The 18,181-nt window shown below is 42.3% G+C and overlaps 2 protein-coding genes across 3 annotated transcripts in view; one reads left to right on the top strand and one right to left on the bottom strand.

The window, feature by feature from the left end:
* The window catches only part of KCTD6 (potassium channel tetramerization domain containing 6), a 58,313-nt gene extending 45,729 nt beyond the window's left edge, over window positions 1–12,584 (bottom strand). For both annotated transcript variants that reach the window (XM_068557549.1, XM_068557548.1), the window contains exon 1: window positions 12,367–12,584. The gene's annotated coding sequence lies outside the window, so the exon portion shown is untranslated. The remainder of the gene's footprint in view (window positions 1–12,366) is intronic.
* An 8-nt stretch (window positions 12,585–12,592) lies between these two features.
* Window positions 12,593–17,970, top strand: PDHB (pyruvate dehydrogenase E1 subunit beta). The gene is made up of 10 exons (XM_068557547.1): window positions 12,593–12,767; window positions 12,875–12,928; window positions 14,122–14,229; window positions 14,320–14,382; window positions 14,490–14,525; window positions 14,680–14,965; window positions 15,391–15,501; window positions 15,848–15,939; window positions 16,990–17,131; window positions 17,439–17,970. Exons 1-10 carry the CDS (start codon window positions 12,726–12,728, stop codon window positions 17,582–17,584), a joined length of 1,080 nt encoding a protein of 359 aa, XP_068413648.1. The 5' UTR covers window positions 12,593–12,725; the 3' UTR covers window positions 17,585–17,970.
* The last annotated feature ends 211 nt before the right edge of the window (window positions 17,971–18,181 follow it).

An 18,181-nucleotide genomic window follows, 5' to 3' on the forward strand; every position in this document is an offset into this window, starting at 1 on the left:
TTGTGTTGAGTGAAAGAAGCCAGTCTCAAAAAGTTATATACTGTGTGATTGCATTTATATAACATTCTGGAAAAGGCAATAGTGTGGCAACAGAGACACAGATTAGGGGTTGTCAGGCATTAGGGATGGAGGGTGTGGTGTCACAAGGACAGCCAGAGGGAGTTTTGGGGGTCATAGAGCCATTGTGTATGCTGATTGTGGCTGTCATTACCCAAATCTGTACCAGCTTAGAAACACACACACACACATACACACACACATACATTTAATTTTACTATATGCTCATTAAAAAAATATTTTAAAAAACCTAACATTTGTGTAAAGAAAGAGCTTATACATAAATAGCCCTTCTCTGTAAACTGACAGAAGAAATGAGTAATGGTGGCTGCCGTGGCAGGGGGCAGAGGCAGCGTAACTGAGGTTCAGGAGCAGGAAGGACGATTACGTCGTACCTTTCTGTACTACTTGAATTTTTTTTCCTGCAATGGGATGAATTTCCTATTCAAAACATTTTTGAAATTTAAAATAAAATATAAAACAAAGTGTATATGGATATATTGGAATAAAATATGCAAAAATTATAAAAGATATTTTGCTCAGAAATGGGATAGAGAGTCTCCTTTTGGGAAAATGAAAAAGTTCTGGAGATGGATGGCGGTGGTAATTGAACAGCAGTGTGAAATCATTTAATGCCACTGAACTGTACACTTGAAAATGGTTAAGGGACTTCCCTGGTGGCACAGTGGTTAAGAATCCACCTGCCAGTGCAGGGGACACGGGTTCGAGCCCTGGTCCGGGAAGATCCCACATGCCACAGAGGAACTAAGCCCACGAGCCACAACTACTGAGCCTACGCGCCTAGGGCCCGTGCTCCGCAACAAGAGAAGCCACCGCAATGAGAAGCCCACGCACCGCAACTAAGAGTAGCCCCTGCTCGCCGCAACTAGAGAAAGCCTGCGTGCAGCAATGAAGACCCAACGCAGCCCAAAATAAATAAAATAAAATAAATTTATTTTTTAAAAAATGGTTGAAAAAGGCTTCCCTGGTGGCGCAGTGGTTAAGAATCTGCCTGCCAGTGCAGGGGACACGGGTTCGAGCCCTGGTCCGGGAAGATCACACATGCTGCAGAGCTACTGAGCCCGCGTGCCACAACTACTGAAGCCCACGTGCCTAGAGCCCATGCTCTGCAATGAGAAGCCACCACGCACCGCAACGAAGAGTAGCCCCCGCTCGCCACAACTAGAGAAAGCCCGCACACAGCAACAAAGACCCAACACAGCCAAAAAAAAAAAAAAATGGTTAAAATAGTAAATTTTATGTTATTCATATTTCATCACTATATAAAACAATCTAATTAGAATATGAGCAAAAATCTTGAACAGACACTTCACCAAAGATGGATGGCAAGTAAATATGTAGAAAGGTGTTCAACATCATTAAATATTAGGGAAGTGCAAATCAAAATCACGAGGGATATCACTATACATCTATTAGAATGTCTGAAATAAAAATTATTGACAATATCAGGTGCTGGCAATGACCCCAGAGCAACTGGATGTCTCCTACATTGCTGGAGGAACCCTAAAATGGTACAGCCACTCTGGAAGAACAGCATGGCAATTTCTTAAAAGTTAAACATACACTTAACATACAATCATACTGCTGGATACCTAAAGAAATGAAAATTTATGTTCACACAAAAACCTGTAAACCAATGTTCACAGCAGCTGTATTGGAAATAGCTAAAACTGAATACAACCCAGAAGTCCTTCAGTGGATGAATGGATAAACTGATATAGCCATACAGCTGTTAAGCAATAAAAAAGAATGAAATGTTGATACATGCAACTACTTGCACGGATCTTGGGGCATTAGGCTGAGTGACAATAGTCAATTGCAAAGAGTTACATATTGCATGATTCCATGAAATAACAAATTATAGTGTTTGAGAAGAGATTAGTGGTTACCAGGAGTTAGGGGTTGGAGAAGGTGTATCTATGAGGTAACACGAGGGAGTTTCTCTGTAGTGATGGAAAAATTCTATATTCTGACTGTGCTGGTGGTTACATGAATTTGTACTTATGATAAATTTCCATAGTACTACACACACACACACACACAAATGCATATAAAAATTGGTGAAAGCTGAATAAAGTGTCTACCTGAGTTAATAGTATTGTACTAATGTTAATTCTGGGTTTTGACAACGTACTATGGTTATAAAAAATATTACCACTGGGCAAAGCTGGATGGAAGGTATATGAAAACTCCTGCACACTCTTTGTATTTTTGTTCTTCTTGTGAGTCTTAAGATCTCTCAAGAGAAAAATTTATGAGAAAAAAAAAAGAGGAGTAAATTATTAATACTTAACATGGATGAATCAATCTCAGTAACATTTTGCTGAGCTAAATAAGCCAGACACAAGAGCACACGGTGTATAACTCCATTTGTTTCAAGTTCTAAAACAGGCCAACAGAAATATGACTATGGAAACCAGATCTGTGTTTGCCTGTGAGGTGATATGTGGGGAATAACTTAAGAGGAGACATGAGAGAACTTTCTGGGGTGGTGGAAATGTGCATTTTACTGTGTTTAAGTTACACCTAAAAAGATGGAGGAGCGAGGGCTTCCCTGGTGGCGCAGTGGTTGAGAATCTGCCTGCCAATGCAGGAGACACGGGTTCGAGCCCTGGTCTGGGAGGATCCCACATGCTGCGGAGCAACTGGGCCCGTGAGCCACAATTACTGAGCCTGCGCGTCTGGAGCCTGAGCTCCGCAACAAGAGAGGCCGCGATAGTGAGAGGCCCGTGCACCGCGATGAAGAATGGCCCCAGCTTGCCGCGACTGGAGAAGGCCCTCGCACAGAGGCGAAGACCCAACACAGCCATAAATAAATAAATAAATAGATAAATAAATAAATTAAAAAAAAAAAAAGATGGAGGAGCGAGAAGTCCTCTTTAAAAAACCTTGCTTGCAATGACCAAAATACAAACAAACAAACAAAAAAAACCACCACAAAAAAATATTGGTCAAGCCTGTGGAGATTGAAAACTTTGGATAAAGGACTTTCTGATGACTGACAACCCAAAGAGACTGGAGGACAAATGTTCCTGGAACTTTGGGAAGATTTAATTCCAAGAGAAAAGTGGCCTAGTTGGCCAACTTACACTTTCCAATCCCTTTCTGTAAAATCCAGCGAGCATATAAATGTAGAGTGGCTTTAAAAAGATAACGGATTTAAAATTCAGCACTTCTGTTACTTCCCTGGTCGCGCAGTGGTTAAGAATCCACCTGCCAATGCAGGTGTCACGGGTTCAAGCCCTGGTCTGGGAAGATCCCACATGCCGCAGAGCAACTGAGCCCGTGCACCACAACTACTGAGCCTGCGCTCTAGAGCCCGTGAGCCACAACTACTGAGGCCGCGTGCCACAACTACTGAAGCCCGCGCACCTAGAGACTGTGCTCCGCAACAAGAGAAGCCACTGCAATGAGGAGCCTGTGCACCACAACAAAGAGTAGCCCCGCCGCTCGCTGCAACGAGAGGAAGCCCACACGCAGCAACAAAGACCCAACACATCAAAAAAATAAATAAATAAGTTTATTAAAAAACTAATGAAAAAATAAAATAAAATTCAGCACTTCCATCTTTTGTGCTTTTTACTCCGAAACATAAAATTATGCCTAGCTTTTCCAAACTGGCCATTTATAAAGTTTAAAAGGAAAGCACATATACTGATGAAGATACTCAATGTGTCTGAAATGTCCACAGTCATTATTTTAAAAGGAAATTCTCACCTGAGGCCAGCTGAGTCCTCTGGAGTCGCCGCGGCCTTCCTGACTAAACTGGCCAGACTAGCTGCAAGGACTCAGGGTTCCTGGCTTTTTGGGATCTCTGTGTAAATATAGCCCAAAAATCCTGTCCTTTGTCTAGATCAAAGGACAGGATTCTGGCTTCTCTTTGGGTCACTGTTCCCTTACCTGATGTCTCCTTTTGCTTTGTAATTTTAATCCTGAAATCTTTTTTTTTTTTTTTTGGGCCATGCTGCATGGCTTGTGGGATCTTAGTTCCCCAACCAGGGGTTGAACCCATGCCCCTGCAGTGGAATGTGGAGCCCTAACCACTGGACTGCCAGGGAATTCCCAATCCTGAAATCTTTTAGTGTTGGATGGTGGGACAGACGGGAGTGGTGGGAGAACTGACACACATTTTCATTCTGAGTAGAACCCAGGAATCCGTGAGGGCTGACATCTCAAATTCAGGGATTTCCCAGGGATGCCGTGGCTGTCTGGAAACTGCTGGGGTCTCCTGCCAAGAACTTGCCAAGTAGAGAATGTTGCTCACCATCGTGCTCTACAAGTATTGAGTCATTAGCCACTGCAGTCTCTGACCATCAACATACCCTGAAAGGTGTTCAGGACAGAGACTGACAATGAGGCACTCTATGCTCTGAGAAAACTGGCGAAACAGGCCTTCAAATAAATAGTTTCAGGAGAAAAATTTATGAACCCAATTTCTTGCATCTTACTATACTTAGAAAAGCACTAAAAATCATTAACTAGGGCTTCCCTGGTGGCGCAGTGGTTGAGAATCTGCCTGCCAATGCAGGGGACACGGGTTCGAGCCCTGGTCTGGGAAGATCCCACATGCCGCGGAGCAACTGGGCCCGTGAGCCACAACTACTGAGCCTGTGCGTCTGGAGTCTGTGCTCTGCAACAGAGAGGCTGCGACAGTGAAAGGCCCACGCACCGTGATGAAGAGTGGCCCCCGCTCGCCACAACTAGAGAAAGCCCTCGCACAGAAACGAAGACCCAACACAGCCAAAAATAAATAAATAAATTTATTAAAAAAAAAAATCATTAACTAAAATATCTACTCATGACTAGCAGTAACCTTCTACCAAGATGTGTGCTTGACTGCATACCCTTCTCCAAAATCATGTATGTGCTGACCTCCCCTCTTACCTGTTCGGAGCAGTTCCTCAGCCCCATCTGAGAGGCAGTCTCCTGGGCTATAGTCCTCAGTACATCCCCAAATAAAACGAAACTCACAGCTCTCACATTGTGCGCTTTTATTTCAGTCCACAGACTGAAGGGACTAGAGGACGGTGCCAGATGAGGGAGACAGAAGGTCCTGACTCCATACCTTAGAGACTATCTCTCCATTTTAAAGACGATGAAGCGGAGGCCCAGAGACTAAAGGCCATCTCTATGCAGCTGCGCCCAAATTTATTTCTCTAGCGCTACCTAGCCTCTAGCTCCAAGCTTCTATATTCAAGCTGGGTATGATCCAGTCATCTAAATACAGCTTATTCAGAATGGATTCTTACCTCCCACCTGCTCTCAGGCTCCCCCCCTCCATCCAACAACAACAAAAAACCCCAAAACCTTCCTCCACTCTTCCCCTTTCCTCACGGCAATCCTATTGATTCCAGTCTGAAATAAATCTCAAACCTGTCCCCTCCTCTTCATGCTGAAACTGCCCTCTAGACCAGCTCTCCCTCTGCCAAAGACTCCCTGGGGTCTCCCTGCTCATCCCCCTCTTTTCATTCTCACTCAGCAACCAGACCCACTCCTGTGACCTAGTCGCTGCCCTGCTGCACTGGCCTCCCAGAGCCCTTACAGTAAACCCAGATTCTGAGGTTGCAGACCAGCAGCCCGCAGCCCTCAGAAAAGTTTTTGGAATGTCCTGGGGAAGAGTGAGGACTGAGGGAGTCCCCAGGGGTCCCACTTGACACCCCCCACCCCCTCCCCACCTCCCAGCCCCACCCCGGTCGAAATGAGACCAAGGAGAGGAAGCTTCCAGAGGCTTCCCTAGTAGGGTGTTTGGCCCCATAAGTCCCTCTCTAAATGCGGGTTGTTGTAACTCCCTCCCAGGCGGGACCCCAACTTCCACTTTAGGAAGCAGTGGGAAAAGACTACCCTTCAGAGTCAGACAATCCTAAAGCCAAATCCTGGCTCATTTAACCAATCCCAGCTTCAGTCTACCCACCTGAGAAATGGAGCCCATAATAATAACACTAATTACCTGAGAGGGTTCTTGTGAGAATTAAATAACACAATGCGTGGCACACATGAAAGCTCTTGTTCACATTCTAAAGAACCAACAGAGAGGAGGACCTTCAAGATGGCGGAGGAGTAAAACGTAGAGATCACTTTCCTCCCCACAGATACATCAAAAATACATCTACACGTGGAACAACTCCTACAGAACACCTATTGAACAGTGGCAGAAAACCTCAGACTTCCCAAAAGGCAAGAAACTCCCCACATACCTGGCCATGTGGCTGACAGGGTCTTGGTGCTCCGGCCGGGTGTCAGGTCTGAGCCCCTGAGCAGGGAGAGCTGAGTACAGGACATTGGACCACCAGACACCTCCCGGCCCCACATAATATCAATAGGTGAGAACTCTCCCAGAGATCTCCGTCTCAACGTTAAGACCCAGCTCCACTCCATGACCAGCAAGCTCCAGTGCTGGACACCCCATGCCAAACAACTAGCAAGACAGGAACACAACCCCACCCATAGCCAGAGAGGCTGCCTAAAATCATACTAAGTTCACAGACGCCCCAAAACACACCACTGGACACGGTCCTGCCCACCAGAAAGACAACATCCAGCCTCACCCACCAGAACACAGGCACCAGTCCCCTCCACCAGGAAGCCTACACAACCCACTGAACCAACCTTACCCACTGGGGGCAGACATCAAAAACATCGGGAACTACGAACCTACAGCCTGTGAGAAGGAGACCCCAAACACAGTAAGTTAAGCAAAATGAGAAAACAGAGAAATACACAGCAGATGAAGGAGCAAAGTAAAAACCCACCAGACCAAACAAATGAAGAGGAAATAGGCAGTCTACCTGAAAAAAGAATTCAGAGTAATGATAGTAAAGACGATCCAAAATCTCAGAAATAGAATGGAGAAAATACACGAAACATTTAACAAGGACCTAGAAGAACTAAAGAGCAAACAAACAGTGATGAACAACACAATAAATGAAATTAAAAATTCTCTAGAAGGAATCAGTAGCAGAATAACTGAGGCAGAAGAATGGATAAGTGACCTGGAAGATAAAATAGTGGAAATAACTACCGCAGAGCAGAATAAAGAAAAAAGAATGAAAAGAATTGAGGACAGTCTCAGAGACCTCTGGGACAACACTAAATGCACCAACATTCAAATTATAGGGGTCCCAGAAGAAGAAGAGAAAAAGAAAGGGACTGAGAAAATATTTGAAGAGATGATAGTTGAAAACTTCCCTAATATGGGAAAGGAAATAGTCAATCAAGTCCAGGAAGCACAGAGAGTCCCATACAGGATAAATCCAACGAGAAACACACCAAGACATATTAATCAAACTATCAAAAATTAAATTCAACGAAAAAATATTAAAAGCAGCAAGGGAAAAGCAACAAATAACATACAAGGGAATCCCCATAAGGTTAACAGCCGATCTTTCAGCAGAAACTCTGCAAGCCAGAAGGGAGTGGCAGGACATATTTAAAGTGATAAGAGGGAAAAACCTACAACCAAGATTACTCTACCCAGCAAGGATCTCATTCAGATTGGACGGAGAAATTAAAACCTGTACAGACAAACAAAAGCTAAGAGAATTCAGCACCACCAAACTAGCTTTACAGCAAATGCTAACGGAACTTCTCTAGGCAGGAAATAGAAGAGAAGGAAAAGACCTACAATAATAAACCCAAAACAATTAAGAAAATAGTAATAGGAACATACATATTGGTAATTACCTTAAATGTAAATGGATTAAATGCTCCAACCAAAAGACATAGACTGGCTGAATGGATACAAAAACAAGACCCATATATATGCTGTCTACAAGAAACCCACTTTAGACCTAGGGATACATACAGCCTGCAAGTGAGGGGATGGAAAAAGATATTCCATGCAAATGGAAATCAAAAGAAAGCTGGAGTAGCAATTCTCATATCAGACAAAATAGACTTTAAAATAAAGACTATTACAAGAGACAAAGAAGGACACTACATAATGATCAAGGGATCAATCAAAGAAGAAGATATAACAATTGTAAATATTTATGCACCCAACATAGGCGCACCTCAATACATAAGGCAAATGCTAACAGCCATAAAAGGGGAGATCGACAGTAACACAATCATAGTAGGGGACTTTAACACCCCACTTTCACCAATGGACAGATCATCCAAAATGAAAATAAATAAGGAAACACAAGCTTTAAATGACACATTAAACAAGATGGACTTAATTGATATTTATAGGCCATTCCATCCAAAAGCAACAGAATACACTTTCTTCTCAAGTGCTCATGGAACATTCTCCAGGATAGATGATATCTTGGGTCACAAATCAAGCCTTGGTAAATTTAAGAAAATTGAAATTGTATCAAGTATCTTTTCCGACCACAATGCTACGAGACTAGATATCAATTACTGGAAAAAACATGTAAAAAATAAAAACACATGGAAGCTAAACAATACACTACTAAATAACCAAGAGATCACTGAAGAAATCAAAGAGGAAATCAAAAAATACCTAGAAACAAATGACAATGAAAACATGATGACCCAAAACCTATGGGATGCAGCAAAAGCAGTTCTAAGAGGGAAGTTTATAGCAATACAATCCTACCTCAAGAAACAGGAAAAATCTCAAATAAACAACCTAACCTTACACCTAAAGCAATTAGAGAAAGAAGAACAAAAAAAAAAACCCCAAAGTTAGCAGAAGGAAAGAAATCATAAAGATCAGATCAGAAATAAATGAAAAAGAAATGAAGGAAACAATAGCAAAGATCAATAAAACTAAAGGTTGGTTCTTTGAGAAGATAAACAAAATTGATAAAACATTAGCCAGACTCATCAAGAAGAAAAGGGAGAAGACTCAAATCAATAGAATTAGAAATGAAAAAGGAGAAGTAACAACTGACACTGCAGAAATACAAAGGATCGTGAGAGATTACTACAAGCAACTCTATGCCAATAAAAGGGACAACCTGGAAGAAATGGACAAATTCTTAGAAAAGCACAACCTTCTGAGACTGAACCAAGAAGAAATAGAAAATATAAACAGACCAATCACAAGCACTGAAATTGAAACTGTGATTAAAAATCTTCCAACAGGGCTTCCCTGGTGGCGCAGTGGTTGGGAATCCGCCTGCCAATGCAGGGGACACGGGTTCGAGCCCTGGTCTGGGAGGATCCCGCATGCCGCGGAGCGACTGGGCCCGTGAGCCACAACTACTGAGCCTGCGCGTCTGGAGCCTGTGCTCCGCAACAAGAGAGGCCGCGATAGTGAAGAGGCCCGCGCAGGGCGATGAAGAGTGGCCCCCGCTTGCCGCAGCTGGAGGAAGCCCTCGCACAGAGACGAAGACCCAACACAGCCAAAAATAAATATAAAAATAAATAAATAAATAAAAGAGCCTTCCCTAAATTAAAAAAAAAAAAAAAAAAAAAAAATCTTCCAACAAACAAAAGTCCAGGACCAGATGGCTTCACAGGCGAATTCTATCAAACATTTAGAGAAGAGCTAACACCTATCCTTCTCAAACTCTTCCAAAATATAGCAGAGGGAGGAACACTCCCAAACTCATTCTACAAGGCCACCATCACCCTGATACCAAAACCAAATAAAGATGTCACAAAAAAAGAAAACTACAGGCCAACATCAGTGATGAACATAGATGCAAAAATCCTCAACAAAATACTAGCAAACAGAATCCAACAGCACATAAAAGGATCATACACCATGATCAAGTGGGATTTATCCCAGGAATGCAAGGATTCTTCAATATATGCAAATCAATCAACGTGATACACCATATTAACAAATTGAAGGAGAAAAACCATATGATCATCTCAATAGATGCAGAGAAAGCTTTTGACAAAATTCAACACCCACTTATGATAAAAACCCTCCCGAAAGTAGGCAGAGAGGGAACTTTCCTCAACATAATAAAGGCCGTATATGACAAAGCCACAGCCAACATCGTTCTCAATGGCGAAGAACTGAAACCATTGCCACTAAGATCAGGAACAAGACAAGGTTGCCCACTCTCACCACTATTACTCAACATAGTTTTGGAAGTTTTAGCCACAGCAATCAGAGAAGAAAAAGAAATTAAAGGAATCCAAATTGGAAAAGAAGAAGTAAAGCTGTCACTGTTTGCAGATGACATGATATTATACATAGAGAATCCTAAAGATGCTACCAGAAAACTACTAGAGCTAATCAATGAATATGGTAAAGTAGCAGGATACAAAATTAAGGCACAGAAATCTCTTGCATTCCTATACACTAATGATGAAAAATCTGAAAGAGAAGTTAAGGAAACACTCCCCTTTACCATTGCAACAAAAAGAATAAAATACCTAGATACTTAGGAATAAACCTACCTAAGGAGACAAAAGACCTGTATGCAGAAAACTATAAGACACTGATGAAAGAAATTAAAGATGATACAAATAGATGGAGAGATATACTATGTTCTTGGATTGGAAGAAACAATATTGTGAGAATGAGTATGCTACCCAAAGCAATCTACAGATTCAGTGCAATCCCTATCAAACTACCAATGGCATTTTTCACAGAACTAGACAAAAAATTTCACAATTTGTATGGAAACACAAAAGACCCCGAATAGCCAAAGCAATGTTGAGAAAGAAAAACAGAGCTGGAGAAATCAGGCTCCCTTGACTTCAGACTATACTACAAAGCTACATTAATCAAGACAGTATGGTACTGGCACAAAAACAGAAACACAGATCAATGGAACAGGATAGAAAGCCCAAGAGATAAACCCACACACATTTGGTCACCTTATCTTTGCTAAAGGAGGCAAGAACATACAATGGAGAAAAGACAGCCTCTTCAATAAGGGGTGCTGGGAAAACTGGACAGCTACATGTAAAAGAATGAAATTAGAACACTCCCTAACACCATACACAAAAATAAACTCAAAATGGATTAAAGACCGAAATGTAAGGCCAGACATTAACAAACTCTTAGAGGAAAACAAAGGCAGAACACTCTTTGACATAAATCACAGCAAGATCCTTTTTGACCCACCTCCTAGAGAAATGGAAATAAAAAGAACAATAGACAAATGGGACCTAATGAAATTTAAAAGCTTTTGCACAGCAAAGGAAACCATAAACAAGATGAAAAGACAACTCTCAGAATGGGAGAAAATATTTGCAAACAATGCAACTCACAAAGGATTAATCTCCAAAATATACAAGCAGCTGATGCAGCTCAATATCAAAAAAACAAACAACCCAATCCAAAAATGGGCAGAAGACCTAAATAGACATTTCTCCAAAGAAGATATACAGATTACCAACAAACACATGAAAGGATGCTCAACATCACTAATCATTAGAGAAATGCAAATCAAAACTACGAGTTATCACCTCACAGCGGTCAGAATGGCCATCATCAAAAAATCTACAAACAATAAATGCTAGAGAGGGCGAAAAGGGAACCCTCTTGCACTGTTGGTGGGAATGTAAATTGATACAGCCACTGTGGAGAACAGTATGGAGGTTCCTTAAAAAAATTAAAAATAGAATTACCGTACGACCCAGCAATCCCACTACTGGGCATATACCCTGAGAAAACCATAATTCAAAGAGTCACGTACCACAATGTTCACTGCAGCACTATTTACAATAGCCAGGACATGGAAGCAACCTAAAAGTCCATCGACAGACGAATGGATAAAGAAGATGTGGCACATATATACAATGGAATATTACTCAGCCATAAAAAGAAACGAAATTGAGTTATTTGTAGTGAGGTGGATGGACCTAGAGTCTGTCATACAGAGTGAAGTAAGTCAGAAAGAGAAAAACAAATACAGTATGCTAACACATATATATGGAATCTAAAAAAAAAAAAAAAAAAGGTTCTGAAGAACCTAGGGGCAGGACAGGAATAAAGATGCAGACGTAGAGGATGGACTTGAAGCCATGGGGAGGGGGAAGGGTAAGCTGGGACGAAGTGAGGGAGTGGCATGGACATATATACACTACCAAATGTAAAATAGATAGCTAGTGGGAAGCAGCTGCATAGCACAGGGAGATCAGCTCGGTGCCTTGTGTCCACCTACAGGGGTGGGATAGGGAGGGTGGGAGGGACACGCAAGAGGGAGGAGCTATGGGGATTATGTATGTGTATAGCTGCTTCACTTTGTTATACAGCAGAAACTAGCACACCATTGTAAAGCAATTATACTCCAATAAAGATGTTAAAAAAAAAAAAAAAAAGAGCGAACAGACAGTGCTTCCAAGAGAACTTAGGCTCACCTCTAAGACTGTAAATCCCCAGTCACCAAACTGTGTAAAAGGGCTACTTCTTACCAAAGAATTTCAGCGCCTGCAGAAGCCTGGCCTAATTCTGAACGTCCCTCGGCCTCGAGTTATGCTTCTTAGAGTCTGATTTTTGGTCCCCGCGATCCACGTATCAACACGCAGGGACGTGCTCCCGGCGTGCAACCGGCGCGCCAGCAGCCGCCAGCTATCAATAACGTTGATCCCAGGTTGCCTCAGGCTGAGTGGCGAGACCCCTGACACGCCTCCTCGGCCCCCGGCGCCCTGGGGGGCGGGGCACGCAGACGCCGTGCCCTGCCATTGGCCCGCGCCAGCAGGGGAAATGGGGCCTGAGTAGTCCGCGTCCCTGCTGTGTTGTCATTCGGCGGCGGCTAGAGGACACGGTCAAGATGGCGGTGGTGGCTGGGTTGACGCGGAGACCCCTTGAGCAGGTCGGCAGCGGCTCTCGGGCCCATGACCCTGCGCGATCTCTGCCCAGTCTGCGTCCCCTCTGAGCGTCCTCTCTCTCTCTCTCTCTCTCTCTCTCTCTCCCCGCCAGGTCTCCGGGCTGCTGAGGAGGCGCTTCCACCGCACAGCGCCGGCTGCACTGCAGGTAACTGGCCTGGACGCTAGCCGGGCCGGCGAGGCCCCTCGTCCCGGCGCGGAGGCTGGGGCCGCATGTCACCCGCGCGAGGCTCAGGGGAATCAGATGTCCGATCTGAGGGAACTAGACTTGACGCTTTTTCCCTCACTCTCCCCTTTAAAATTTTTTATTGTGGGAAAATATACATAACAAAATTTACCCTTTTAAACTGTATATGCAGTGGGACTAAGTACATTCACCACGTTGTCCATTCACCACCAGAACTTTATTATCATCCCAAACAGAAACTGTACCCATTGAACAATAACTCTCCATTTCCCATTAGCCCCTGGTAACCTCTATTGTACGTTCTGTGCCTATTAATTTATTCTAGGGACCTCCTATATATGGAATCATACAGCATTTGTCCTATTATGTCTGGCTTATTTCACTTAGCATGTTTTCAGGGTTCATCCATGTTGTAGCATGGTGTCAGAATTTCATTCCTTTTTAAGGATGAATAAATATTCCGTTGTAGGCATATACCACATTTTGCTTATCCATTCATCTTTGATGGACATTTGGGTTGTTTCCACCTGTTGGATTTGTGAATAATGCTGCTGTGAACATTGGTGTGCGATTATCTGAGTCCCTGCTTTTCAGTTCTTTGGGTCTATATCTAGAAGTGGAATTGTTGGATTATATGGTAATTCTGTGTTCAGCGTTTTGAGGAATTGCCCTCTCTTCCCCTTTTTGTTACTGGAGGATTCTACCAACCTGTGTAGTAAAATAACTCCTACATCCTGAAGGCAAAGTGTTTGGCAGTGCCTGGCACCTAGTGAGCGCTCAATATGTAGTAGTATTTAGGCTTCCTTGACTGTTCTCTGCCCCACAGTGTACCAGATGTGGAAATAAAATTAACTAGTACACTTTTCTACTTAGGAAGCCACCTATGAGCTGGTCTGGCCAGCAAGCAGATTTCTTAAGCTTAGGTGCACATCAATAAAGTGTTCAGTATACTTCTCATTTACACATCCAGTCAAAGACTGGCTATGAGTGATAGAAATGTTACTTTTTCAATTTTTTGAACTTTTGAAGAGAAGCCTGTTCTAGTGATAGTTTTTACGTTGTGTGCTGTGGGCAGCCTAGGTCAAGAGAGAGAATCTCAATAGTATCCTAAGTAATGCTGTAGCTTATTGACTGCTTTCCCATACCTGTGACAGGTGACAGTTCGTGAGGCTATAAATCAAGGTATGGATGAGGAGCTGGAAAGAGATGAGAAGGTATTTCTACTTGGGGAAGAAGTTGCCCAGTATGATGGGGCATATAAGGTAACCAAGATACATGAAAGCTATACAAAATTGAGGTGGCCATTTGCCCCCAGTACAATTAAAAGTAATGGGGTCATTGCTTAATTGTAGGTTAGTCGAGGCCTGTGGAAGAAATATGGAGATAAGAGGATCATAGACACTCCCATATCTGAGGTAAGCCTTCCATCAGGAAGCAGACCTTTGAGGGGCATGTCTATTAAAGTGTTCCCACTGTTCTAATTTTTGTGGATTTTTACTTATGTTTGCGTTTTACGTTCTAGATGGGTTTTGCTGGAATTGCTGTAGGTGCTGCTATGGTATGTAGTCCTCTTTATGAATCTTATGCAAAGAGATTGCTTTCAACATGACCTTTTAAAAATATTGCTTGAATGTTGGGGGAGCGAAGTGGTGGTCTGCCACTCTAAATTGCTGTTTCTAGTCTTTTTAACATCTATGTTTTTGATTTGACAGGCTGGGTTGCGGCCCATTTGTGAATTTATGACCTTCAACTTCTCTATGCAAGCCATCGACCAGGTTATAAACTCAGCTGCCAAGACCTACTACATGTCAGGGGGCTCTCAGCCTGTGCCCATAGTCTTCAGGGGGCCCAATGGCGCTTCAGCAGGCGTAGCTGCCCAACACTCACAGTGCTTTGCCGCCTGGTATGGGCACTGCCCAGGCTTAAAGGTGGTCAGCCCCTGGAGTTCAGAGGATGCAAAAGGACTTATTAAATCAGCCATTCGGGATAACAATCCAGGTCAGTAGCGTGACGTGTTGTGGGTCTCTTTTGAACATTAAAGAACAAAAATGAAATATATGCATGGAAGGAACCATTAAAGACTTCTAGTTAGGCTTAGACATATCATATAAAATGTTAGTGATTTACAGATATAGTAAAGATAGGAAAAAGTGTGGTGTTTTTCTTATTTCTGACTATAACGGGGCCAATTAGATACCGGAGAAATTTGCTGCATACCTACAACACCGGTTTAACCCCATAGATAAAATCAGGATCGCCCAGACTACAGATGTCTGTACTTAAACCATCCTCAAGGCTACTGGACACGATAGGTATGAGGCTTCCTAATCAGCACAGTGAAACTTTTCACAATATGAATGATAGTGTTGCATATACATTTTTAGTCATGTAGTTACTTTGGTTTAAATATTTATATTTTGCAGTGGTGGTGTTGGAGAATGAATTGATGTATGGAGTTCCTTTTGAACTTCCCCCAGAGGCTCAGTCAAAAGATTTTCTGATTCCTATTGGAAAAGCTAAAATAGAAAGGCAAGGTAAGAGAAATTAGTATACATGTAAACATTATTTGTAATCCGTGCCCTCTATTTATGTTCATCAAATTCAGTCTAGAAGTCACTGCCCTTTACTTTGACTAGGAAATTATAGGATGAGTTCAAGTTTAAAATGTGTCATGCCCTGATTGTGCATATATTTGTTCTTTTCTAAATCTCGGTCCAGTAGATTTGTATTTCGTTTCTAGGAAGGCTGCCACATTCCTCATCTCGCTGGAATGTAGTTGAGTTTAAGATTCTAAAATGAAGAAGAACCATAGCTGGCTGCAGAGCAGGACAGTGTCTTTGGTTTCAACCTGACCTCTGATCTGTGACCACTTTGTTTCAGGGACAAATGTAACCATAGTTTCCCATTCAAGACCTGTGAGCCACTGCTTAGAAGCTGCGACGGTGCTATCTAAAGAGGGAATTGAATGTGAGGTGAGTGGATATTCACTTGTTCTTAAAAAATCAGGGGATTTCCCTGGTGGCGCAGTGGTTAAGAATCCGCCTGCCAATGCAGGGGATGCAGGTTCGAGCCCTGGTTCGGGAAGATCCCACATGCCGCGGAGAACTAAGCCCGTGCGCCACAACTACTGAGCCTGTGCTCTGGAGCCCGCGAGCCACAACTACTGAAGCCCGCGCACCTAGAGCCCGTGCTCCACAACAAGAGAAGCCACCACAGTGAGAAGCCTGCACACCACAATGAAGTGTAGCCCCCGCTTGTTGCAACTAGAGAAAGCCCACGCGCAGCAATAAAGACCCAACGCAGCCAAAAATAAATAAATAAAAATAAATTTATTAAAAAAAAAGAATCAGAAAGGTCCCTTTAAGTTTAAGACCCAGAAAGAGGCGTTTGAGTTCTATAACATGTCAATTAGGTATAAAATCTTGCTTTGTCACTTAGTTCTGCCTCTGCTTAAAGCTGGGAACCTACTTGCTTTTCAAATACCTAGCCTTCTACCACCTAGGGTCTGGATCTTTTTAGTATGTATTTTGTCAAGTTAAGATCCAACCTTGGAGCTGGAGTTTGGGAGAAGGGAAAACTTAGAAGTCATCGAGTCTAACCCTTTCATAACCAGGAGGTATCACTTCCTAGTTACACTTGGGCATGTTACGTACTCTAAATCTCTGTCATCAGCTATAAAATGAGGATAATACATTTACTGTCCCATCAGGGTGGTTGTAGAATTATACTTAGTGTAGTGCCAGGTACAGGGTAAGCAGTCACATGTTAGTTATTATTTTGATGAGGAGGAAGTTAAGGCCAAGGGAGGATAAGTGAGTTCGGTAAGTGACCAAAGATGCTTGTAGTGGAGATAAAGATTTTTGTTTTAATTAGTTTTCCTTTTGACATTTTGTTCATGAATGGGCAGATTATGTTTCCCTAGACCCAAAGATTAACAGGAAACAAGAAAGGAAGTAGCATTTTGGGGATAAGACTATATTTGTGAGGAAGTGGCTCTGTAAAGCTATTTATTATCTGTTTAGGTGATAAATATGCGAACCATCAGACCAATGGACATTGAAACAATAGAAGCCAGTGTCATGAAGACCAATCACCTTGTAACTGTGGAAGGAGGCTGGCCACAGTTTGGAGTAGGAGCTGAAATCTGTGCCAGGATCATGGAAGGTATTTCAGAGAAACTGATTCCAGAACAGTTAAACCATAATAAACACTGTGTTACAGGACAAAACAATCAAAAGCTAGGGGTGGTCAAATGACTTGAATTTTCAACTTGTCAGCTTGGGATTTTTCCTTTGGGTAAATGTTTTAAAAAGCAAGACCAGAAAAAATTCTCTGTAATTAGCATTCATTTCAGATTTCAGATTTCCTTCTTCAGATTTTCCTTCTCTGGGCAGCCATACCTGCTATGCTGAGGTGGTGGTGCTCAGCTGGTTTTTCATGCCTCTCTCATTTGCACCTCATTCCCTCTTAGGCCCCGCGTTCAACTTTCTGGATGCTCCTGTAATTCGTGTCACCGGTGCCGATGTCCCTATGCCTTATGCAAAGGTTCTAGAAGACAACTCTGTACCTCAGGTTAAAGACATCATATTTGCAATAAAGAAAACATTAAATATCTAGCTTGGACTTGAATTTCAAGTCATTGGGATTTCCTTAAAATACTTAATGACATTTCATCTGGATTGTCCTATAAGACCTTTTGATTTGTAAAGTTATGTCTAAAGCAACAACACAGATGTTTTTGTACTGGGAAGAAGTTTAAATATGTCTGTGGAAAAACTCTCCACTCTCCTGCCTAGGTTCCGTGCTTTTTTTGTCTGTTACAATAGCCATGTTCTTTGAATACGATTAATGTAAAATTTTACCCTCTTACTAGAAGGACAAGGTATAAATGTGGCAAGAGTCCTGATGAAAGATATCTCCAAAAAAAGATAACTTATATGTAAAAATAAAAGCATATAATCTACATTTACTGTTAGACTGTTTTGATAAGGAATAAAGGAATTCCTAACTATGACTAATTGTATTTTTATATTCTTGAGATAATAAATGTGGGATAGAAGTCTTAAAATTCTGTTAAGAAATTACTGCCATCAGGAACTAATCAGTAATCATTAATCTCCTAGACTGCATCACTTACTTAAAATAGGAACTTGCCCCCCGACTCTTCAAATGCCTAATTCTAGTAGGTTCTCTTTAAAGTTAAACCAAAATCTG

Source organism: Eschrichtius robustus, chromosome 12 (genome assembly GCF_028021215.1).
Source record: "Eschrichtius robustus isolate mEscRob2 chromosome 12, mEscRob2.pri, whole genome shotgun sequence".
NCBI lineage: Eukaryota > Metazoa > Chordata > Mammalia > Artiodactyla > Eschrichtiidae > Eschrichtius > Eschrichtius robustus.

Coding starts and splice junctions, on each gene's coding strand:
- PDHB (XM_068557547.1), top strand. CDS start 12,726: ATGGCGGTGGTGGCTGGGTTGACGCGGAGACCCCTTGAGCAG. Junction 14,230..14,319: donor AGTATGATGGGGCATATAAG/GTAACCAAGATA, acceptor GCTTAATTGTAG/GTTAGTCGAGGCCTGTGGAA. Junction 14,966..15,390: donor CATTCGGGATAACAATCCAG/GTCAGTAGCGTG, acceptor TATATTTTGCAG/TGGTGGTGTTGGAGAATGAA.